The 24,638-nt window shown below is 44.8% G+C and overlaps 3 protein-coding genes and 1 long non-coding RNA gene across 4 annotated transcripts; 3 read left to right on the forward strand and 1 right to left on the reverse strand.

Moving 5' to 3' along the window:
- Positions 1-1,215: 1,215 nt before the first annotated feature.
- nup107 (nucleoporin 107) lies at positions 1,216-10,657 on the reverse strand. The gene is made up of 27 exons (XM_049567022.1): positions 10,554-10,657; positions 8,268-8,347; positions 7,946-8,041; positions 7,746-7,840; positions 7,451-7,574; positions 7,266-7,369; positions 6,996-7,111; positions 6,870-6,915; positions 6,669-6,740; positions 6,476-6,564; positions 6,301-6,376; positions 5,855-5,968; positions 5,493-5,583; positions 4,755-4,834; positions 4,506-4,565; positions 4,123-4,268; positions 3,956-4,004; positions 3,788-3,857; positions 3,534-3,649; positions 3,130-3,319; positions 2,930-3,036; positions 2,728-2,830; positions 2,384-2,544; positions 2,132-2,257; positions 1,895-2,008; positions 1,579-1,746; positions 1,216-1,425 (listed from the first exon to the last, which is right to left on the reverse strand). The coding sequence occupies exons 1-27, from the start codon at positions 10,559-10,561 to the stop codon at positions 1,318-1,320; spliced, it is 2,709 nt and encodes a 902-aa protein (XP_049422979.1). The 5' UTR covers positions 10,562-10,657; the 3' UTR covers positions 1,216-1,317.
- On the forward strand, positions 4,085-7,021 carry LOC125882970 (uncharacterized). The gene is made up of 3 exons (XR_007448433.1): positions 4,085-4,201; positions 4,669-4,868; positions 6,897-7,021. It is a non-coding gene; the product is annotated as an uncharacterized LOC125882970 (long non-coding RNA).
- Positions 10,658-11,691: 1,034 nt separating the features above from the next.
- On the forward strand, positions 11,692-21,384 carry slc35e3 (solute carrier family 35 member E3). Its single transcript, XM_049567201.1, is given in 7 exon segments — positions 11,692-11,953; positions 13,779-14,247; positions 14,753-14,863; positions 15,009-15,068; positions 16,268-16,449; positions 20,169-20,253; positions 20,348-21,384. Coding segments are annotated over 6 exon segments (942 nt in total). The 5' UTR covers positions 11,692-11,953; positions 13,779-13,845; the 3' UTR covers positions 20,450-21,384.
- Positions 20,566-23,011, forward strand: LOC125883175 (glutamic acid-rich protein-like; the record flags this gene model as incomplete). Its single annotated transcript, XM_049567393.1, has 2 exons — positions 20,566-20,591; positions 22,723-23,011. Coding segments are annotated over exons 1-2 (315 nt in total), but the record flags the coding sequence as incomplete, so codon positions are not given.
- Between the last annotated feature and the right edge of the window lie 1,627 nt (positions 23,012-24,638).

Consider the following 24,638-nt stretch of genomic DNA (forward strand, 5'->3'; position numbering starts at 1 on the left):
TTGTTTAGTTGAATCCAGTTTTACTTTGTTTTGGGTTTGAGACACTGGGAGATACTCTTGTCTTTAAGTCATATAGATGGAGTTATCATTAGTTTGTCGACTTCACGCAGGCACCTTGAGACTTTGCGGTTGTTCAGACGAAAAGCCCATTCAGATCTGCTGGACACTGCAGTGTTTCTCCAGAATCAGTTGGACACATATGGCAAAATACATCCATGAGCAGGAGTCACCGTGGATGCAGGGTTTTTTTTGTTTTGTTTTGAATATGTAATGATGGAGCGGTGAATAAGGGGTGGGAACTGAAAAGCTTAGCTTCCTCCTGCTCCTTTTCAAGCATACATTGTTTATTGATTTGAACATTGGTTTTGTTTTTTGAGAAACTATAACTCGTATGATTTATTTTATATGTCTTTTCTTTTACTTTCTTTTTTTAAATATGTTTGAAATAAAGAATCAATCATCATCATCACTTGCAGGTGCCAGGTGGGAGCTTCTCGCGAGATTTTGAGGTATCTCGTCTCCTCGTTCAGGAAAAAAAAAATTACCACAAAAAACAGGATAATCTTCCATGTAACGTGACATAAAGGCAAATTTATTTATCAATTATTCTGCAGCTGTCGATGTAACGTAGCTCTAATATGGGTCAGTGTATCAACGTTTCTTGTTCTCTCCCTGGATGTTTTCTAGCTCGCTGAAATCATATTTGAATAGTTCGTAAAACTCCAGGAAAGAGAAAATATTTCTTTATCAGGGGTCCTTGAAAAGTCATGGAAACGTTTTGGAATTTTGTGTGTGAACCCTGTTTATTATAACAGCTTAGCTTAATGTCACCGCTCTAATTTAGTTCCTTCTCTGCTGTAACATGAATTTCTCCCACTGATCAATTAAGAAACAAAACTATGACAGTGAAGTAACACGTTTAAAACCTCAGTGAATGTCAGTGCAGAAACTGTCCCTCTGTGAAGCCTGAATTCTTTTCTTTGCAAACACAACTTCAGCCTCCAAAAATTATTTTTCATTGTGATATTAAAGACTAATCTCAGTGGCCTCTTAAATTCGTATCACAAAACATTTTCTCTCGTTGCTTTATCTGAACTCTGTCATCATTTAGTCGACATAAAAAAGTCAATTTGATCATTTTGATCAGCAGCAGTTAAAGTTCTACACTATGTGTGTTATCAGGATGTCCTTCAAACAAAGTTCACACAACATAACTACAGAAAACCTTTTTATTTTACAAAAACAACACAATCCAAAGAATCAACTGTGAGTCAAACGCCGCTCAGTGTGTGTGTGTGTGTGTGTGTGGGTGTGTGGTCATGGCTGTAACTCGTAGCCCAGTGGGTCGAGTCCTTGGTCCAACAGAGCAAGAGACGACTCCCTGAGTTTCTGGAGAAACCTCCTCAGCTCCTCTTTAGAGAAAACCTGAGTTAAAGGAGAGAAACGAACCGTGTTGATGGCGATGACATAAAATCAGAGACAGAAACAAAACCTCGATCAGATTTAGAAAAAGAAAATACAGACAGATACAGCATTAGTTAATTTAGCGTACAGGACCAATTAAGACGCTTTAATTACCTGGTAGAGGCGGTGCTGGTCAGACGAGATGATGTCAGCGAGTCGCAGCGCCTCTTGGTGTCTGGAGGAGTTCTGCAGCACGCTGAGCAGCAGGAAGGTGAGACGGGGCAGACACAGTGAACGCAGCGCCGCCATCTGGTGGCTGCGCTCTGAATCTGGCTCTGAATCCTGGAAACAATCCAATAATCATCAATCAATCAATTCATCATCTTCATGAGTCAGATCATCTGGGGGCAAAGTATTTTTAACTTTATTATCTCTCTGGAATGTCGCTGCCGTGGAAACGCCCTCAACGTGTCGCGTGGTCAACAGTTACCTGTCGGTTGTCGTTCATCCATCCTCCGTCTACGAACAGCAGCACATTGTAGATTCTCTCTTTCACGTCTTCGGTTAGAACTTCAAGACGGCACGACCAGGCAGACAGGGAGGTCTGAGAGACACACACACACACACACACACACTTTATAAGCTGCATCAGAGTAATGTTTGAAAACGTAGATATGAACCGTGTGTGTGTGTGTGTGTGTGTGTGTGTGTGTGTGTGTGTGTGTACCTGGTACTCCTTTTCTCGCATCTCATTGGCTACTCTCTCTGTGAATTTGGCCTCAGGGGCGGGCGCTGGCTTCTGGGGGGCGGAGCTGCTGTTGCTGAACCAGTCAGTGAACGCCTCGTGAGCTTCCTGTGAGAGACACGTTCAGATCAATAACCTGATTGATCCCTACAGAGGGATTCTCTCATCATTAACATCCTATCACCATGGTTACAGTCATGATAACGACATTCTTAGGACAGACGGGGGACAGACCAGGTACGCTCTGATACACAGGTGTTCTCTGATGGCGTTCTCGTCCTCCGCAGGTAGAGGCGTGGTCTGACCCATCCCCGACCACTGGCAGCAAATCTCCCTCATTGAATCCTCGGGAACTTTAGAGAACACCGCCTTCGCTGCGTCGTGTTTCTGCAGAGCTGAAAGAGTCACACAGTCAGGTGGAAGCAATGCATCATGGTCCTCGCTGTCAGTACGGGACACTCAAGACGGGCTGCTGCGAGGGTCACGTGACTGTAGCGATCCGTCCAGGATCTCCATGTCAGTGACTCAGAGGTGAACGTGACAGCTGAGACAGATTAATAAATAAATAGACAAAGTACCCAGAAACTTCCTCATGATGGCGTTGGACTGTTTCAGAGCCTCGGCTCGATGGGCGGGGTCAAACAGCAGCCAGTCGATGACATCGATCTTCCTCAGGTCCTCCTATCAGGGCACAGTGTCACAGTGGTGGCATTCAATTTTTTAAGTTTTGGTCGACAGATATTTTTGGTCGTAGCGTCTGTTCCATTGTATCGTCCATACCTTTGACGTTCCCGTCTCCAGCGTCTGGCTGTGATGTGCGAACTCGGTTTCGTCCCTCTCTCTCACCGTCTCCACCACCAGCTTGGTTATCGCGGCGACATCCAGACCTGCACACACAGAAACAAACATCTTCTCTCAGTGATCTTGTTTGTCGTCGTCCTGGACTCACCGTGTGTGTGATTCAGTGTTTGTTTCCTCACCAGCTTCAGTGGCGAGCTGCAGGCAGCGGGGGCGGAGCTCCGGCTGAGTGACGGTCTCCAAGAAGGCAGCGTACTGAATGGTGGCAAGCTCGGCGGGTAGCTGGCTGACGTAGCTCGCCACAAGGTCTGTCTGCTGATCCCGGATCAGGAGGGAGACGTATGCCTTCACCACGTCCACACACACCTCCTCCTGAGAGACAGACGGAGGGACAGAGACACGGACAGGTGAGCAAACGTCAACTGAGACGAAAAGTCACCACAGTCGTTACAGTGCGTCCTGAGAGAAAACATGTCTGTACAACAGATGTGAACCTCATGATGGCGCCAGAGGGGTAAATATATTTCAGTGTGGATCAAAGTGGCGGACCGTGACATCATAAATCTGACAAGTTCGTCTACTTTACCTTCAGAGCCACACCAAGAGAGCGGAAGAACAGCAGCAGGTGAGTCATGAAACGCAGCAGGTGGGAGGGGAGGGGCTTAGAGCCTGTCAGCCAATCAGAAAACTCCTCCAACAGACCTGAGAGAGACAAAGACAAAGAGAGGTTAACAGAAGTACAGAGACTAGAGATGATACACCGTCACAAGGTGGTCACTTCCTGTCAACGTTGGTTTCAACTCATCTCGTCGTGAATCTTAAGTCTGAACACATATTTACCATCCAGGTCTCCCAGGATGACAAACTTCTGGATGACGTGGTGATGCTCTTTGGTTTCCTCCAACACCCTCTACACACACAAACACACACAGAAAAAGAAAGCTGGTTTTATACGTGTAGGTTCAGTCATGTGAGTCACTGATCACATTCAGATAGTGAGAGTTTCACCTTCAGCTCCGATGCCTGAAGCTCCTCAAACACCTTCTCCATCGTCCAGCTGAGAGACAGAAACACAATCAGACACATGTCAGCTGTGTTTTTATTTTACTAACATTTCTCTGCGTGTGTGTGTGTGTGTGTGTGTGTGTGCGTGTGTGTGTGCGTGTGAGACGCACTTGGCCTCCAGGTATTCCCGCGGCAGCGTCTCGACTTCCTGGTGGGCCATTCCCGATGACATCAGCTCTTTTTCAACCAGTGAGTCCACCATCACTCTGAAGTGCGCCCACACATAGTCCTCCCACGACTCACACACTACCAGGAGCTGACACACACACACACACACACACACACACACACACACACACAGGAGGGATAAAGATGCCGGATCAATCAATAATGACAGTTTCCATAATTTGCAGCACTAAACTTCATAAAATGACTCAAAACCTAAATCTGCTGATTCTAACTCTAGTGTGAGGTGGACAAAGGCGTCCTGTCATTAACACCATGTACTGAAACAGAAGGACACACACATGAAGACACACAGATACAAAATTACCGGTTTGAGGTTTCCACTCAGGCTGGCGTAGATAGCTCGCTCATATCTGTGTAACTGCCCCTGAAACACACACACACACACACACACACACACACACACACACACACAGTAACAATGTTTTGTTCTTTATAAAGTCTTTTCAATCAATCTGTCTTTTGTACAGGTTCTTCTGAAGAGGACAGTTCTGGCATCTTGGACACGGTGGGCAGTGTGTGTGTGTGTGTGTGTGTGTGTGTGTGTGTGTGGTACCTCCTCAGCCATCCTCCAGCAGCAGGCCTTCCAGATTCCTCTCTGAGGGTTTCCTTCAACAGGCTGCAGCTGCCCACTGCCTGCAGAGACACGATGGAGACATCACGAAGACGGGTCAGTGACAAGTTGTTCACAGGTGTGTGTGCACGTTACAGACTTTAAAGGGATAGTGCACCCAAAAATGTAAATGTAGCCATTATCTACTCACCCATATGCCGAGGGAGGCTCAGGTGAAGTTTTAGAGTCCTCACATCACTTGCAGAGATCCAAGGGGAGAGGAGGTAGCAACACAACTCCACCTAATGGAGGCTGACGGCGCCCCAGATTCAAACGTCCAAAAACACATCATTGAAACCACAAAATATCTCCATACTGCTCGTCCGTAGTGATCCAAGTGTCCTGAAGCCCCGACATAAAAAGTTGTTTGGAAACACCTCATTTGAACTCTGTTTTTAGCCTCATTGTAGCCTGTAGCTCTGACTGCCTCTCTGGACACCGCGCTCACGTGTGTGCGCTTGCGTATGGAGATATTTTGTGGTTTCAATGATGTGTTTTTGGACGTTTGAATCTGGGGCGCCGTCAGCCTCCATTAGGTGGAGTTGTGTTGCTACCTCCTCTCCCCTTGGATCTCTGCAAGTGACTCTAAAACTTCACCTGAGCCTCCCTTGGCATATGGGTGCACTATCCCTTTAAGAAATCTCTGATCATCACTCAGGTCAGACTGGGGTCAGAGGTTACCTGAGTTCATGTTGGGATCGTGGTAAAGTTTCCAGCCTTCCAGGGTTGCAGCTCTCCAGGCCTGACCACAGCGCTTACACAGCCTCTGAGCCTACACACACACACACACACACACACACACACACACACACGAACAGCTTTAAGTTTCAAGATGAAACAATTACAGTGTCAGATTTGTCAGTTGTAAAAAAAAAAAAACAACAAATCCCAGAGATGGTCACCTTCAAACCTCAGAAGATGAAGCTGAAACAACCTGCATGTTTGACACCACGAGGAGTAGGTGGTAAAAGTTAATCCATTTATTTTAAATGTGTGTACTGGCCCTTTAAATCTTTGTCTTTACCCCCAGCTCGTCTCTTTACCTCCTCAGTCATCCCCGCTCTGATCAGAGTGAACAGGTTCTTCAGCAGTCGGGCGTCATCTTCTCTGTCCAGGTCAGCCAGGGGGCGCTGCTGCCGCAGAGGAGCATCTGGGTCCTGGGCGCGCACACACACACACACACACACACAGAAACACACACATCACCTACAGCTGTATCCACACTGATTCGTTTGAAGTGTGTCAGCCCTGTGATAGTCTGGTGACTGGGGTGAACCCCGCCTCTCGCCCAGTGTCAGCTGGGATAGGCTCCACCCCCTGCGCCCCCCAACAGGATAAGCAGCTACAGATGATGAATGAATGAATGCTAAACACTCCTGTGTGTGGAGACTGCTGTCTTCTTAAAAACACACATCACCGTGTGTGTAACCTGTGTGTTCACAAACACTGGGGAGCAGCGTGTGTTTGTTGTCATGGTAACAATCCTCACCAGTTCAGTGACCAGGGGAACGGTGAAGGCAGTGCCGCTCTTCCTCCTCAGCTTCAGTGAGTGGAGGGTGTTCTCCCTGACACACACACACACACACACACACCTTAATAATCCACACAACTGTAGGCGTGATATTTAAAGAGAGACAGACAGACAGACAGACAGACAGACTCACCAGCAGACATTTTTGGCGTAGTATTCTATGTTGTCGGAAAAGTCTCCGATCTGATCCTTGGCGATGCTCTCCAGCCAATCAACAACCAGCTGTGACACAAAAACAAACTCTGTTCAGTGGTCGTCTCCTCGTCCTGCTCCAGACCGTTTATTTAACACTCCTTCAGGAGGAGGACGCAGGAAGTGTCCGTTACCTGACTCTGCCGTACGACGGCGTCCCGCTGGAACAGCCGCTCCACCACGACCTTCTCACTTTCACTGGGAGCCTTCACACACACACACACACACACACACACACACACACACACACACGTCACATGTACAGCCTCAGAGTCATGTGTAATTGAGGGTTTAAAAGTGTGTGTGTGTCTGAAAGTCTCTAAACTGTAACTCACAACCATGTCTGTGATGTCATCTTCCAGCGCCAACTGGACCCGGTCCCTGCAGACACAGACAGCTCATCAGTCAGAGACAAGTGGACAGACAGACAGACAGACAGGTACACGTGGACAGGTGCGTACTTGTACAGCGAGGTGATGAGTCTCCAGGAGCAGTTCTCCTGCTGCAGCAGCCAGTAGACTCCTGCTGCCTTACTCTTCTGACCCGCTCTGAGGACCACGGACAGCAGCACGTCCGTCTTCAACACGGAGACAGAGACAAAGGTGAGCTAAGCTAAACTAAGCTAAGCTAAACTAAGCTAAGCTAAGCACGTCCTGACATTTTGTTTAGCGAACTTATTTTTGTTTCAAATGAAAAACACGACAGTTTGACTGAACAGAAACTGATCCGACCTTCTTCTGGCAGAGAGTCTGGTAGTCCTCCAGCAGATCAAACACCGCAGAGGAAGAGTGTTTCAGGAAGGATGCGAGGAACTCTGGGAAGAGACTGGCAGCCGCTGAAAGATAAAAAAAAAAAAAAAAAGATGAACGCTGCTCAGTAACAAGAAGAGGCTTCTGGGAGCGTTTGTTTTACCCACCAGCCTCTCCAGGGTCGTCCTCCTTCAGTAGCGCCGAGCTGAGGTCGGTGAGGTCTTCTGAGAACGAGCTGATGTTCTCCATCACAGACACAGGAGAGGCGGTCCAATCGCTGTCGTCCAAATCCTACGCACAAAAACACACGTCACACATTTTTCATTTAACGCTCAGTTCAGACCAAAGACTGACGCCGAGACGAATTGAAACGACTGACTGAGAATATTATCGTATGTGCCTCAGATCTTAACGTCAAAGCCTGAAGCCACAACAGAGCGCGTGTGTGTGTGTGTGTCTCACCATACTGCTGAATGCATTTCTGGGTGTGTGTGTGTATCGAGGCGTTCGACCTCCTGAAGCCAAGATGGAGGAAACATCTGAAAATCTGGGAGTTACTGACAGAGACAGAGAGACATGAGGCGAGGGATTTAGTCTGAGATCACAGTGTGATCAATAATCGTGTGTGTGTGTGTGTGTGTGTGTGTGTGTGTGTGTCCTACCAGCCTGTCTGAACAGTGAAGCCGGAGTGTTCCTCAGCAGAGAGCGGGCGGGCGTCACTGTGGAGGCGATGGGGGTGCCGCTGTCAGGTGACGGGACTGAGAGCAACCGTCAGGAAAACAGCGATACTGATGACACTTATGACATCATTAATGACGACTGGTGATGTCACTGTGCTGCATAGAGGGTATTTATTTAAAGAGGTTTCCAGCAGCCTGAAACACTTTTTGCTATTTCATGAAATTAATCACACACACACACACACACACACACACACACACACACACACACACACTCTCACTCTCTTCCAGCAGGTGAGGATACAGGCCACCTTCTTCATCCTGCGAGCAGCGAGCGACACAAACTCATCTCGCACCACTGGAGACAGCAGCTCATCCTGACCACTGGAAGACAAGACGAGTACGTACAGTATGTGTTTGTGAGTGAAAACACAACAGAGTTTCGTCTTCCCGCGAGTCTTCACCTTTGACTTACGCTCAGTGGAGCCAAAGCGTCACGTGACACACTGCAGAACACGAAATCATCCATGTTTAATTTTGTCTTCACACAAAGAAGATGTGTAGAAACTTCCCCTGAATCTACTTCTGAGGATTTGAGGGGTGAAAGTTCTGGATGAACAACTATAGACTGTAACAGGAAACTTCTTGTGTGGTAGATTTTATTTGTCAAGTTTGGAACAGAAGAAGAAGTTATTTGCTTGCAGTGATGTGTAAGAATTTAACTATGATGTGTGACAACTGTGTCACCAGTGTGACAGCATTGTGGCGTCTATCTATGCATCTCCAGTCGTAGAGAGATGTGGAGTGGAGTGACACTTGTGTGTGGGTCGACAGATAATCAGCCTGGTCGATTATTGGGCCGATATTATGAATTTTTAGGGTTATGGGTATCGGGGATTTTTTCCACCAATATGCTGATATACAGTGTTCCTGAGCTGCTCTGTTTTGCCCCTGGCATGCTTCTCACTGCCAGCACGCACCACTCTAGGCTCTACGAAATTTTATTTTTATTTATTTATATTTATTTATTTATTTATTTATTTTATTGTTTTTCATTTTATTTTTTTAATTTTGTATTTATGAGTATCATGTATTTGTTTATTTCTTTTCATTAATCTGTTTTTATTTAGCTGGCATATTCTTCAACTTCATTATTTATTTATTCATTTTTAACTCATTAATTTTCCTATTTATTTAAAGATCTAAAATTTCATTCTTTATTCTGAGTCTTTAATCCTGCCTCTGAAATTTATGTGTGTCTAAGTGTGAGTGTGTGTGACTGATTTTTACAGCAGACACATATCGGTTGTAAATATCGGCTATCGGTATCTGTTTCATAATAATCGGTATCAGCATCAGCTCTGAAAAAACCGGTCGATCCCTACTTTGTAGCCCTGTTACAAGTAAAGCCCTGCGTCTAAAGTTTTACTTCAGTAAAAGCACTAAAATATACTTAAGGTACCAAAAAGTAAAAGTACTCATGATGCAGAACGGCCTGAAAAATCTGTTATATTGCTGGATTATAATAACTGATGCATTCATGTGTTCAACACTGTTAGTGTAAAGGTGGAGCTCATTTTTATGGCGCCATATTTTTTTACCTGGTTATATTTTGTAGCAGAATCTAAATGTGCATATTACTTTAAGTTTTTAAACAAATGTAGTGCAGTAAAAAGATGTGTTAAGATGTGTTACTGGAGCACAAGTTGCAGAAAACAGACATACTCATGTTTAGTACCTCAAAAGCTTAAATAAAGTACCTGACTAAGTGTAATTAGTTGCATTCTACCACAGTGTTTGACACTATAAACACATCACTTGGCGGCCTGTCTCTGATACACAGTTTGCAGATGGTACGAAGGCTCACTCCAAATAATGCCATTACTTGGTTTAGCAGAACACCAGCTTGAAGGCACCTGACTGTCAGCACCTGGAGGTACCAGAGGCTCAAAACAAGAGTCAGTAGCAGCAGCAGAAAAAGCTGTTTGGCATTAGCAGAGAAGATTTGGCTCATTTTTCATGGGCACAACCCTCACACTCAGCTCTGCTGCTCATCCCACAAATACATGTTCCTGACACATGTGGCTCCATTAAGACGGCAAATAAGATTTATTTCCAAGAAGCTTTGTTACACCAAAGAAATAATCTACCAAACACACATGTCTTTACTTTTTGTGTTTAGTTTAGGTAACTACCAGGTGTAGTAGAGACAGCATTAATATTCATCCTCACTGTAACGTTACTCATTAATAACTCAGTTAAACTTTAACACCAGCAGTCTGTAAGCTAACAACAGTGATCAGTTGCTGTTATTGGTTTGCTCAGTATCGACAGGGTAATCGATAATAATCATCAGCTGTATTTAGCTCCAGTTTCTGACTGAGAACGACCTTATTAACAGTTCTGGTTCAACATGTCAACAAACCGGGAGTTAGCCGGTTAGCATCAGCACTGATAATGAACGGCACCGTTAGCACAAGCTAACAAGTAAAGAACGAGCCGCTAAGTAACAAGCTAACGGTTCACACACAGAATTAAACATTTAACTAACAGCTGTAAAATCTGACACAGATAATAAAATATAATTCACCAGTCCATGATGAAAACGGGGCTGTCAGTTCCCGCTTCACGAGGCTGAACAGGACTCTTCTTCGTGTGTTCTGTACTTTCTCGTCTTCTTCTTCTTCTGTAGAATTCCCGGCAGAGTAGATGACAGGTGCGGCACGGTGCTGCCCTCCACAGGTCAGTGTTGGTGCTTTGTTTTTTAAATTTGTTTCATTTAATTTTGTTTGATTTATTTTAATGCAATTTATTGATTTTTTTATTGTATTTGTTAAATTGTAATTAATTCAATTTTGTTTTATTTTATTTAATTCAATTTATTTTTTTATTTAATTTTATTTTTTGTTTCATTAAATTTTATTTAATTTTGTTTTGTTTTATTTTATTTGTTTTGTTCTGTTAAGTTTCATATAATTTTATTTTATTAAGTTCATTTTATTTATCTTTTTAAATTGAATTCATTTTATTTAATTTTGTTTTTTAAATTAATTTATTTCATTTTGTTTAATTGTATTTAATTTTATTTTGTTTAATTTATTTAAAATTTTCATTGTATTTGTTTTGTTTTGTTAAAATGTATTTATTTAATTTTGGTAAATTTTATTTAATTCAATTTTATTTATTTTTTGTTATATTTTATTTACTTTTATTTTCTTTAGTTTATTTTATGTGTAGTTCAGGTATTAAAACTGTGGCTGTTACACAATTATATATGACCTCATCAGGTGAGTCTGACCCATGCATTTTATTTCACTATTGGAATCAGCTGTGTGTGTGTGTGTGTGTGTGTGTGTGTGTGTGTGTGTGTGTGTGTGTGTGTGTGTGTGTGTGTAATAATTAATAAAAATAAAATAAATAAAAGTCCTGCATTTAATGCTTGAGTAAAGTTATACAAGTATTATCAGAAAAATGTAATTTATGAAAAGTAAAACTCGTCATAAACATTCATAAATGAAAATACACCATTAAAGCAGGCTACAAATACCTTGACTTTGTACTTAAGTACAGTACTTCAGTAAAATACTTTATTACATTAAACCACTGACTGTGATTCACTCAAATTATTTTATTATTTACATTTTTATTTTTTTATTTTCCGATGTGTAGTGAGACCTCTGTTATTACACACGATCTCTGCTGTGCTCCTCCGCTCCGCTACCGGCCGCTGTGGGTCACCACCGGCACGTTAACCGACGTTAAACCGTTAAACCCGGAGGAAGCAGGAACACACGGGGCGGCTTGTGAGCAGCAATCACGGCTGTAAACGGGCTGTGTTCACCGGGACAGAAGATCCTCCAGGACTGCACCGGGGATTCGTCACTCTTAGAGCCGGGACTGGAGCTCTGTCTGCCGGGGAGAGGCGCTGCCTGCCGCGGTGTGTGTGTGTGTGTGTCCGGAGGCCGGCTGAGGGGAAGATGGAGACCCCAGGTAAACTTTGTTAATGCGTGGCAGAAGGACTGAGAGACAGACAGACAGAGGGACAGACAGGCAGACAGGCAGAGGGACAGACCTGTGCTGTGGTCAGACTGTCATGAAACTATTAATACATTTAAACAAACAATAAAACAGATATTTTAAGATTTAATTTATGATTTAACTTCCATTAACTAGTTCTCTCTCGGACTCAAACCAAACTTCATTTAAAAAATCAACAATTTTACTGTGAACCGCTCACTGACTGTGGTGTGTCCACACTGTCTTCAAACTATTTATATAATATAATATAATATAATATAATATAATATAAAACCCTAATTAATACAGTTATCTCTGCATGGCTGACTCAGGCCAAACCTCATGTAAAAAATCAGTGATTTTACAGAGAATGTTTCTCACTGTTATTAGAGGTGTGAAAACAGTGACAGAAAGTATGTTTTTTAAAGTACTGCACATTTAAGGTACCTGTGTCCATGTTATGTTACTGCAGTACTTTTTAGAGGCAGCTGTACTTTTTACTTCACTATATTTATTTTTTTAGCTTAGTATTTATGAAAAGCAAATGTTCCCATTTCAGTATAAAGTTATTATTCTAGTGTCAGAGCCTGAAGTCTGTAACAAAGCTTCATATTATATCGTCTGATTTGACTAGTTGAAGTAACTTTTAAGTGTAACTGTACTGCAGTAAAAATACGGGATTACCTTCTGAAATATACTAAAGTGGAAGTATAAAGTTGGGGTGGGGGAAACATCAGTACAGAATGTCATTGTGATATTTAGCGTGGTGATATGGTGTCAATACACAGAAACCAAGTGTTGATTTTTTTTATCATGTGAATTATTAATATTGCAAACATAAATAAGAAAAATTGGTAGCTCCCAGAAAATTAAAATCAACTGCTGTTTAGTCCACTGATGCGTTTTTCTGCAATAATGATGAACAGATTAAAACCTTTATTGAAACAGACGTCTTTAAAGATTTCCCTTGGGGACATAACAAACATAACAATATATGTTTTAACATCACAGTAATATTGTATCATGTGTTAAGATTCAAGAAGTTTATTGTCATATGCAGAGAAGAAAACTCAGCGCTTTGCACCCTACAATGAAATTCTTAATTGCCTTCACACAAGACAACAGAAATTAGAATTGAAGTTAATAAAGTTAAAGTAAATTAAGAAAAATAAAGAAATAAGAATAATAAGAAACAAAGAAATGAATTTAAAAAAAGTCATAAGCAGTGTTTTCACAATGAACATTTTTGGCGGCTGTTCATCTTTGAGTTAGCTGCTAACTGCTATCAGCTCCGTCATAAACCTCCCATGGCGGGTCGTACACATAATAAGTCGTTAAAACATCACACCCTCGCCACCCATAGTCCCGTCCTGCCAGCTGTCCTGTTACACAGAGGTTGTTTCGGCGCTGTTAGTGCCTCCGCTGCCACCCTTAAAGGCGAGACAACCCCGTCCCCCCATTCCAACATTGTACCCTTTATACAGAACGGCAAAACAGCGGAACATCGTGAAATTTTCGCCATGAACGGGCAGTGTAAACATGCATGACGTCATGTAAGGTTGGACTTTAAGTGACAGGACTTACATGCTAAAAAAGACTTTAAACTTTTAATGGTATGTTGCACTGCAGTGTTTCCTTAAGTTCTACGTCACTTCTGTGAATCTTGAAAACACTGTAAATTAGCATTTTTTTACTCTAGCTGTTACATAACGCTTCTGTAACATAATTAATTCATCATGTTGGAGTTTTAACACAAAGTTTTAGACTTTCTAACATGAAGTCTTTCTTGTTTTTACAGTGTGAACACCTCAGCTAAGTTAGTCAAAGCTCTTCTGGGTCGGCTACACTCAGAAACATCCGGAACCATGGATCAGACACTGTTTAATTTATCAGGCAACGGGCGCATCGTCGCCGGCCTGCTGGTCAACCTGCTGTCCTCCATCTGCATCGTCTTCATCAACAAATGGATCTACGTACACTACGGCTTCCCCAACATGACGCTGACCCTGGTTCACTTCGTGATCACCTGGCTGGGACTCTACATCTGTCAAAAGATGGACATCTTCTCTCCAAAGAGCCTCCCGGTGCGCAGGATCGTGTGGCTGGCTCTGAGCTTCTGTGGGTTCGTGGCCTTCACCAACCTTTCCCTGCAGAACAACTCCATAGGCACGTACCAGCTGGCTAAAGCCATGACCACGCCCGTCATCATCCTCATCCAGACCACCTACTACAAGAAGACCTTCTCCACCAAGATCAAACTGACACTGGTGAGGAAAGTCTCATGTTGTGTTCACACCAGGCACCAATAAAACAGTTTGTGTGCGTGGATATAACATGTTAAGACGATGTAAAGACGAGATTAGATGCACATTCCACTGATGCGATGCGACTGACTCGAAACAAGCAGCACGGATGATGCGAGTAGTGCGATTTGTGTCATATGCTTATTCGCAAGAGTTGAAAAATCTTAACTTCAGTTACTGATTTGCACCGTGATAGCCAATCAGCATTGAGATCCTCTGGGGACGTATGACGCCTTTTTCACATGTGACTTCATGTGCATATGACGAACTCGTATAAAGTGAGTCAACATAAAATGCTCTAGCGTTCAAACTCACGCGAGTAACACAACATAAGGGTCCTGAGACCTGGAGGGTCGTGGGTTTCATGTTCAGTGTTATATGACACTGTGATGAGCTGTGAGCGGTGGTTTTGTTGTTTTGACCTTGTCTCCCTCTGTGTCTCCCTCTGTGTCTTCCTCTGTGTCTCCAGGTGCCCATCACGTTAGGGGTGATCCTGAACTCGTACTTTGACGTGCGGTTCAACCTGCTGGGGACGGTGTTTGCATCGCTGGGTGTTCTGGTGACGTCACTTTACCAAGTGGTGAGTTAATATACACACTGACAGGAAACGCCTCAGAGACAGGAAATGATAAAGTGACTTCTGTGAGATTAACAAGAATAAAATCTTTCTGTCTTCCTGCCTGTCTCTCTGCCTTTTTCTGCCTGTCTCTGTCTCTGTCTTTCAGTGGGTTGGGGCTAAACAACATGAGCTCCAGGTGAACTCCATGCAGCTTCTGTACTATCAGGTAAGGCTTAAAATTTAATACTGATACTGTAACTGCAGATATTATTGTGACTGTAACAGGTCAGGGGTCAGTATCTCCTGATGGAGTCTTATCACTTTGTTTTCTTCTGCACAGTGAACATCGACTTCCTCATACTGACAGTAGCTGTCTGAAACTGCTAATGACTTACTGAGCTTGACCTGGGCCTTAATTTAGGACATTTATCCCTTAATTTAGGACTTGTTGGCCTTTAACCCAGGACTTGAGTTGGGACTTGTTAGCCTTTAATCTGGGACTTTGGACTTGTTGGTCTTTAACCTGGAGCTAGAGTTGGGACTTGTTGGCCTTTAACCCAGGACTTGAGTTGGGACTTGTTAGCCTTTAATCCGGGACTCTGGACTTGTTGGCCTTTAACCCAGGACTTGAGTTGGGACTTGTTAGACTTTAATCTGGGACTTTGGACTTGTTGGCCTTTAACCCAGGACTTGAGTTGGGACTTGTTAGACTTTAATCCGGGACTCTGGACTTGTTGGCCTTTAACCCAGGACTTGAGTTGGGACTTGTTAGACTTTAATCTGGGACTTTGGACTTGTTGGCCTTTAACCCAGGACTTGAGTTGGGACTTGTTAGCCTTTAATCTGGGACTTTGGACTTGTTGGCCTTTAACCTGGAGCTAGAGTTGGGACTTGTTGGCCTTTAACCCAGGACTTGAGTTCGTCTTAGACACAGACTGCATATAAAGATGGACGACATGACAGCTCCCCAAAGTGACGGCAAAACATCTGGATCGCCCCCTGGCGGCAGACTCATAAGCCCCGCCTCCTTCATGTCAGCAGATGGATCAAAACTTAACTAAACTAAAAAGTCAAAGGTCACCTCAGATAAACTTTTCTCAAAGATGCTTCCTGTCACTTTAGGCAGTTAGTGATTTGATATTGTGGCTTCGTGTCTGTACAGTGGGGTTAAGTGGAGACACATCGTCCATCTGTACATACAGTCACTGGTCGTCACTTGGGACTTGTTGATTTTGACCTGGGACTTGACGTGACACTGTTAAATGACAGACAGGTGAAATATTTGTTTGCATTCAGATCAGCTCCGTGACATCACTCAGTATTGACACAGTGACTGTATCAACACCATGTAACGTTAACACTGTCACAGTTTCCTGTTTGTATGAATATATAATGTGATGTAATGACCTGAGTTCTGTCTGTCAGGCTCCTCTGTCCTCAGGCTTCCTGCTCTGTGTCGTCCCTCTGTTTGAACCGCTGACTGGAGACGGAGGAATATTTGGACCCTGGTCTCTGCCTGCTCTGGTCAGACTCCACATTACTACTTAAACCTATGAACATCTGGCTCCAGGCTGTTATTGGGTGTTAACAGGTCTGTCAGGGTCCAGGTTCTTCAGGGCCAGTGTGAGGGTTCCAGGGTGTTAATAGGTCTGTCAGGGTCCAGGTTCCTCAGGGCCAGTGTGAGGGTTCCAGGGTGTTAATAGGTCTGTCAGGGTCCAGGTTCTTCAGGGCCAGTGTGAGGGTTCCAGGGTGTTAACAGGTCTGTCAGGGTCCAGGTTCCTCAGGGCCAGTGTGAGGGTTCCAGGGTGTTAACAGGTCTGTCAGGGTCCAGGTTCTTCAGGGCCAGTGTGAGGGTTCCAGAGTGTTAACAGGTCTGTCAGGGTCCAGGTTCCTCAGGGCCAGTGTGAGGGTTCCAGGGTGTTAACAGGTCTGTCAGGGTCCAGGTTCTTCAGGGCCAGTGTGAGGTTCCAGTGTTTTAACAGGTCTGTCAGGGTCCAGGTTCCTCAGGGCCAGTGTGAGGGTTCCAGAGTGTTAACAGGTCTGTCAGGGTCCAGGTTCTTCAGGGCCAGTGTGAGGGTTCCAGGGTGTTAACAGGTCTGTCAGGGTCCAGGTTCTTCAGGGCCAGTGTGAGGGTTCCAGAGTGTTAACAGGTCTGTCAGGGTCCAGGTTCTTCAGGGCCAGTGTGAGGGTTCCAGAGTGTTAACAGGTCTGTCAGGGTCCAGGTTCTTCAGGGCCAGTGTGAGGGTTCCAGGGTGTTAACAGGTCTGTCAGGGTCCAGGTTCTTCAGGGCCAGTGTGAGGGTTCCAGGGTGTTAACAGGTCTGTCAGGGTCCAGGTTCTTCAGGGCCAGTGTGAGGGTTCCAGGGTGTTAACAGGTCTGTCAGGGTCCAGGTTCTTCAGGGCCAGTGTGAGGGTTCCAGGGTGTTAACAGGTCTGTCAGGGTCCAGGTTCTTCAGGGCCAGTGTGAGGGTTCCAGGGTGTTAACAGGTCTGTCAGGGTCCAGGTTCTTCAGGGCCAGTGTGAGGGTTCCAGGGTGTTAACAGGTCTGTCAGGGCCCAGGTTCTTCAGGGCCAATGTGAGGGTTCCAGAGTGTTAACAGGTCTGTCAGGGTCCAGGTTCTTCAGGGCCAGTGTGAGGGTTCCAGGGTGTTAACAGGTCTGTCAGGGTCCAGGTTCTTCAGGGCCAATGTGAGGGTTCCAGAGTGTTAACAGGTCTGTCAGGGTCCAGGTTCTTCAGGGCCGGTGTGAGGGTTCCAGGGTGTTAACAGGTCTGTCAGGGTCCAGGTTCTTCAGGGCCAATGTGAGGGTTCCAGAGTGTTAACAGGTCTGTCAGGGTCCAGGTTCTTCAGGGCCAGTGTGAGGGTTCCAGGGTGTTAACAGGTCTGTCAGGGTCCAGATTCTTCAGGGCCAGTGTGAGGGTTCCAGGGTGTTAACAGGTCTGTCAGGGTCCAGGTTCTTCAGGGCCAGTGTGAGGGTTCCAGAGTGTTAACAGGTCTGTCAGGGTCCAGGTTCCTCAGGGCAGGTGTGAGGGTTCCAGGGTGTTAACAGGTCTGTCAGGGTCCAGGTTCTTCAGGGCCAATGTGAGGGTTCCAGGGTGTTAATAGGTCTGTCAGGGTCCAGGTTCCTCAGGGCCAGTGTGAGGGTTCCAGGGTGTTAACAGGTCTGCCAGGGTCCAGGTTCCTCAGGGCCGGTGTGAGAGTTCCAGAGTGTTAACAGGTCTGTCAGGGTCCAGGTTCCTCAGGGCCGGTGTGAGGGTTCCAGGGTGTTAATAGGTCTGTCAGGGTCCAGGTTCCTCAGGGCAGGTGTGAGGGTTCCAGGGTGTTAATAGGTCTGTCAGGGTCCAGGTTCTTCAGGGCCAGTGTGAGGGTTCCAGAGTGTTAACAGGTCTGTCAGGGTCCAGGTTCCTCAGGGCCGGTGTGAGGGTTCCAGGGTGTTAACAGGTCTGTCAGGGTCCAGGTTCCTCAGGGCAGGTTTGAGGGTTCCAGAGTGTTAACAGGTCTGTCAGGGTCCAGGTTCTTCAGGGCCAATGTGAGGGTTCCAGGGTGTTAATAGGTCTGTCAGGGTCCAGGTTCCTCAGGGCCAGTGTGAGGGTTCCAGGGTGTTAACAGGTCTGCCAGGGCCCAGGTTCTTCAGGGCCAGTGTGAGGGTTCCAGAGTGTTAACAGGTCTGTCAGGGTCCAGGTTCCTCAGGGCCAGTGTGAGGGTTCCAGGGTGTTAACAGGTCTGTCAGGGCCCAGGTTCCTCAGGGCCAGTGTGAGGGTTCCAGAGTGTTAACAGGTCTGTCAGGGTCCAGGTTCCTCAGGGCCAGTGTGAGGGTTCCAGAGTGTTAACAGGTCTGTCAGGGCCCAGGTTCCTCAGGGCCAGTGTGAGGGTTCCAGAGTGTTAACAGGTCTGTCAGGGTCCAGGTTCCTCAGGGCCAATGTGAGGATTCCAGAGTGTTAACAGGTCTGTCAGGGTCCAGGTTCCTCAGGGCCGGTGTGAGGGTTCCAGAGTGTTAACAGGTCTGTCAGGGTCCAGGTTCCTCAGGGCCGGTGTGAGGGTTCCAGGGTGTTAACAGGTCTGTCAGGGTCCAGGTTCCTCAGGGCCAATGTGAGGGTTCCAGGGTGTTAACAGGTCTGTCAGGGTCCAGGTTCCTCAGGGCCAGTGTGAGGGTTCCAGAGTGTTAACAGGTCTGTCAGGGTCCAGGTTCCTCAGGGCCAATGTGAGGGTTCCAGGGTGTTAACAGGTCTGTCAGGGTCCAGGTTCCTCAGGGCCAATGTGAGGGTTCCAGGGTGTTAACAGGTCTGTCAGGGTCCAGGTTCCTCAGGGCCAATGTGAAGGAGCTTTCTTATCTTAGTGGATTTCAGAACCTCTTTGGGGGTCATTGGTCTTCTTTCTAGGGGATTTAAGGGTTTTGAGGGTTTCTTGGGGGGTTTCTGGTCTCCTCAAAGGTGTCTTTGGTTTTCTCCAGGAGGGTTGACAGATTTGTGAAGAACTTCCCGGTCACTAAACAAGGGTTACAGAACTTGTAGAGAAGATTTCTGGTGTTCTTGAAGGACACTTGGTCTTCTTTCTTGGGAACTTAAGGGGTTCGGGGGGTTTCTGGTCTCCTTGAAGGTGTCTTTGGTTTTCAGCAGGAGATTTGACGGCACTGTGAAGAACTTTCTAGTCACTTGAGGGGGTCATTGGTCTTCTTGCTAGGGGATTTAAGGGGTTTGAGTTTTTCTTGGGGGTGTTCTGGTCTCTTCAAAGGTGTCTTTGGTTTTCTCCAGGAGGGCTGACAGATTTGTGAAGCGCTTCATAGTCACTTGACAAGGGTTTCAGAATTTCTAGAGAAGATTTCTGGTGTTCTTGAGGGGGTCTTTGGTCTTTTTTATCAGGGATTTAAGGGGTTTGGGGGGTTACTGATCTCCTTAAATGTGTCTTTGGTTTTCTCAGGGAGGATTGAAGGAGTTGTGAAGAACTTCCTGGTCACTTGAAAACGGAAGATAGAGAAGATTCTTTAAGGGTTTATGGTCTCCTTAAGGGTCTGTGGGCTGCTTCGGGAAGTTTGAGAGGTTTGTGAAGAGCTCTCTTACCCTGTTAAAAGGTTTTCAGGCGTTCTTGAGGAACTTCCTGTATTCTTGAGGGAATCTCATCTTCTTTGTCAGGAGATTTCTGATCTCACTGAAGGCGTCACTGAACCTTTGAGGGGGTATTTGAGTACCTGTTGAAGTTTCTGGTTGAGTTAAGGGGTTTCAGGCAGTCTTGGGAGTTAATTAAGGGTTCCTGGAGGTCTTCAGGAAATACTTTAAGATGTTAGATTTCAATATTTTCAATGTGTTGTTGTTCTCCTGACTCCCGTCTGCAGCTACAACATGTTTGGTCATTTTAAATTCTGCATCACTCTGATTGGAGGATACCTGCTCTTCCATGACCCGCTGTCACTGAACCAGGTGAGTCAGCTGTGGTGCTCTGATGATTCAACCTTCTGGCTTCAGTCATGTCTCTAAACCCTGTCCTCTGTCCTCCCATCTGTCTTTGTCTCAGGCGTTTGGGATCCTCTGCACTCTGGCGGGCATCCTGTCCTACACTCACTTCAAGCTGGCTGAGCAGGAGGAGGGGAAGAGTCGGCTGGCTCAGAGACCGTAGGCTGGTTCACCTGTCAGTCACCTGCACAGACTCCTGACCGGCCGCCGGCTGCACAGACCTCTTTATATATTTTTATATTGCTATGAGTACTTTTCAGGAGAGTAAAGATTGTCGTCATGGTTCACCGACACGCCGGCGCATCGTTGGCTCTTCGCTCTCCTCCCTGCGGCGGCTGCAGCATGAAAAGCTTTGATAATTAAATATTAAACCACCTTTGTCTCATCCAAAGCAGATATAAGAACACTTTATCAAACAGCTGTCACTCAGACTGACGCAGGAGGGGTTGTGCTGTTTGTGGCGAGCCGTTAACGGACTGGACTACAGGTTTGTGTCATCACAGGGTGGGCGGAGTTACAGGACAGACTGTTCAAGAGCCTTCGAACAAAGCATCAAACCTTCATCTGCTGCTGGACGCACACGCTGCCGTCGCAACAATATAATAATGATTAACCCTTTGAATCCTGGAGCGATGTCACTTTACGGCTTTCATGAATATTGAACCCTGAGGGAATCGATTACTTTCAGAAACATGGGGAAAAATAGCAACGAGCAACTTGGTGAGAACTGCCCGAAAAATTGCAAAAAATTAATAGATTTAGAAATTTAAAAAATAACTAGGGAAAAGCTTTATTTATAATTATTATTATTACATTTTAAAATTATTTTACAGAATTGTTTTAAATTTTTTAAACTTTTTTCAACTAATTTTCTTGTTTTTCATTTTTTATTAATGTCTTGCAAATTTTTTGGGTAATTTCGTCTTTCGTTTGTTGCTCATTGCTTCTTCCAATATTTTTGAAAAACATGCCAGTTTGCTCGGGTTTCAGAGGGTTAATAAAATGCGAGCACAAAATGTTTCAACGCGGTACTTCATCCTCAGTGTCTGTACTTTTTTGATACCACGTGTTTAAAATAAAACAATCTCTGTGAACTCTGCATTTGATCATCAATTCATATCCAGAGTTCCTAATAGATTTCTCTTTTTTTAATCGAAAGTGTTTACAGTCTCGTTCATTGTCATTTTTATTCATTTTCTTCTTTATTTTTCTTTTATTTGTAGCATTTTTACAGGACTGAGGCTGTGATGAGGATTTTATTACATTTTTATTTCTAGTTTTTTATTTCCTTTGTGAGAAAACATTTCAGGAGGCGGTCTGATGCACCGTCTCTGTGTGGACGCAGCAGGGACGAGGTCACAACAGGATCTAAAGTCTAACTGTATCAGTACAGAGGTTCAAACTGAGCATGCTCAGTAGGTCTGAATCGTCAGTGCAAAACTCTCCCTGTCGTCATTTTTACTTCACTGTGTTCAATGTTCTCAGTCTGCTGAATAAAACCTGATGTGATGACTTCACAGCTGTTTGTTTCTCTGCTGGTTCACTGGCTGTGGAGACTTTCCACAGATACAGACGTGTTCAGATATTAGTCCGTTTACTTCAATAAAAGTACAGAGGCATTATCAGCTCAAGTATCAAAGCAAGGCACAAAAAACTTCAGTTGGAGCTTCATTAGTTTAAACATCTCTATATACAGCTCAGTCCAGTGACTCAGCCTCAGGGTCCTCCAGCAGCCCAGTCACCAGAATAAATGCCAGCATTGTACATTTCTGTAAACCATAAATACTGTAGGAGTTATATCTGAATGAGTTACAGTCTTCTCTGGTGCTCATGGTTTCAGTAAAATGAACTGAACCGAGCTAACATTTAAACATTTATATGTGTATGTGATCTAAACAGCTAAGTAATGTTAGCTCAAGTGGGAAGTCAACAATCTGGTTTTATACATTCAACAACTTCTATAAAAATGAACTGCTTGGTTACCAGACCAGGCCTCTAATTGAGGCAGGCCTTTATTTGTCTACATTTGTAGCTACACTGAGCTGGTAAAAGGGACTGGGTCGTTAACGTGGGACGAGGCTTTTAACTGAAGTTTTCCCGTATGTTACATTTGCACATGGAGGATGGTGTGACACGTCAGAGCTGCAGACACTGTTCAACACCAACAAACTATAAACTAGTTGTAGTCGTTTGATCCTGTCACTGTTTTTCCAGCAGCAACTGAGTCCCTGAAATCAGGTATTTCAAGACAAGCCAAAACATGACCTTTTCCTCACCATAGACAGGTGGTTTTTGTGCCTTAACATCATGTTAACCACAGCGTTGTTGAAAAGGAAAGTTTCAGTGTGTGTCACTACAGAATAACATACAAATGTATCTGTGGTCTGCAGAAATGTACGATGCCAACATTTATTCTGGTGGTTGGGCCGCCTCCAGAGAGTCAGCAGATAAATCTGAAGAAGACAATGAAGAAGAAGAAGATGAAAAAGAAGACGATGAAGAAGATGAAGACGAAGACGATGAAGTAGAAGACAAAGACAATGAAGAAGAAAACGAAGAAGATGACGACCAAGAAGATGAAAAAGAAGACGACGAAGAAGATGAAGACGAAGACGATGAAGTAGAAGACGAAGACAAAGACAATGAAGAAGACGACAACAAAGAAGATGAAAAAGAAGAAGAAGATGAAAAAGAAGACGAAGACGATGAAGAAGAAGAAGACAACGAAGAAGAAGAAAAAGATGAAAAAGAAGGCGAAGTTTTCAGTTTTTGGATTCCTCTTTGTCCGTTTTAAAATGTTGGATCATTTATGGAAGTACTGTTTAAAACCTTAAACAGTTCATTGCAATTCAAAATCTTGTGTTTTCCTGTCACACATCATCTGCAAATAACGAGTAACAGTCGCACCATCTGAGATGTATGGTGGAGTAAAAGTATAGAAAACAGAGAATGGAAACACTCAAGTACAAGTAACTAAGTTTAAAGTGAGTAATCGTATCTGTGAAGGAATCTTGTGCTCTTGAGGCCTTCAGCCTCGCTCAGTGAAGGAAGTGGGCGACAGTTATAATTAAGGCAACAGTCAGGTCAGCAGGAGGTCAGGCTGCTTGACCTTTGTTATGAACACACTCCATCTTTGTCTCCCAGTCGTGGCAGAGGGAGCACAGCTGGCTCTGTTGCCATAGCGCCCAAGGTTAAGAGGAGGGGACACGGCCCTGTGTCTCAGGCTCAACAGACCAGAGTCTCTGTATAGATACGTGGGTTTTGTTAGAGACAGTGGAGGTGATTCAGAGCCAGGGGAGCAGGCTGGTTGGTTAAAGTCAGTGACCAATAGAAACGTCACACAGCCAGAGATCAGGACGGAATTTGGGAACGTGGAGTGACTCACAAGGGAACACTGTTTGGGTTAAAGACAAGGACACATGGGCGAGGACACCCTCAGAGTCTGTGGACACTGTGTTACGCTCTGTGTGTTCAAATGTGATTCGCCTCAAACGAGCCTTCGTTAAATACTGTGTGAGATCCATCATAGTCTTCCTCAGCTGTTAAATCGTCAGCTCTGATTTCTTCAACAGTACTGAGTTGGGGCCCGTCCCAATACCCTCCTTAGCCCTACGCCTACATTTGCTCTTTCCCGCGAGGGGTAGTGGTGTCCCAATTCCTTTTTGCGTGTAGGGGTAGGGGGCGTAAAACTAGCCCTTCGGAGCAGATGCTGACTTGCCAGCAAGGGGTAATCGTTGCCATGGCTACCACTGAGCAAGAGACGGGAAAAAAGTTCATACATGTACGTATAATTTCGCAAATAAACATGGAACTTTTGTAAAAACGTTTTTGAATAACTGTGTATTTGTGTATAGAACAGTACAACATTTTTTTTTATCGCTATTCACGATGTCTAGATTAGAGTTGACAGAACTTGCCAGCTAGCTAACGTTACCGTCCTCCTTGCTTGTTAGCTAGCTAGCTAGCTTGCACTATCTGGCGTCTGTCATCTGTCCTGTTCTGCAAAATTGTCGGACTTTTCACATTATGATAACACGCCAGCTAGCATAACTATGCTGCCTCGTAATGTTAGCTGGTTAGCTAGCTACCAGAAGTCCCCTGTCGTCTGTCGTTCATCAAACGAAACATGATGAATGCGGCAAACACGGTCAGTAGGATGAACTCAATCGGAGACTCCATTGTAGATGCCCGTTGGAAATGTAGATGGCTCGCAGCTTCCTGTTTAAAATAGTTGTGTATGCGTGAACGTAACCGACGCGGTGACGTAGTGAGTGGTGTCCCAATTCTTAGGGAAAGATTTTTACCCCTACCCCTCGTTGCTTCATTTGGAGGGCCAAGGGGTAGTGGACAAG

This window comes from Epinephelus fuscoguttatus, linkage group LG22 (assembly GCF_011397635.1).
Source record: "Epinephelus fuscoguttatus linkage group LG22, E.fuscoguttatus.final_Chr_v1".
Lineage (NCBI taxonomy): Eukaryota > Metazoa > Chordata > Actinopteri > Perciformes > Serranidae > Epinephelus > Epinephelus fuscoguttatus.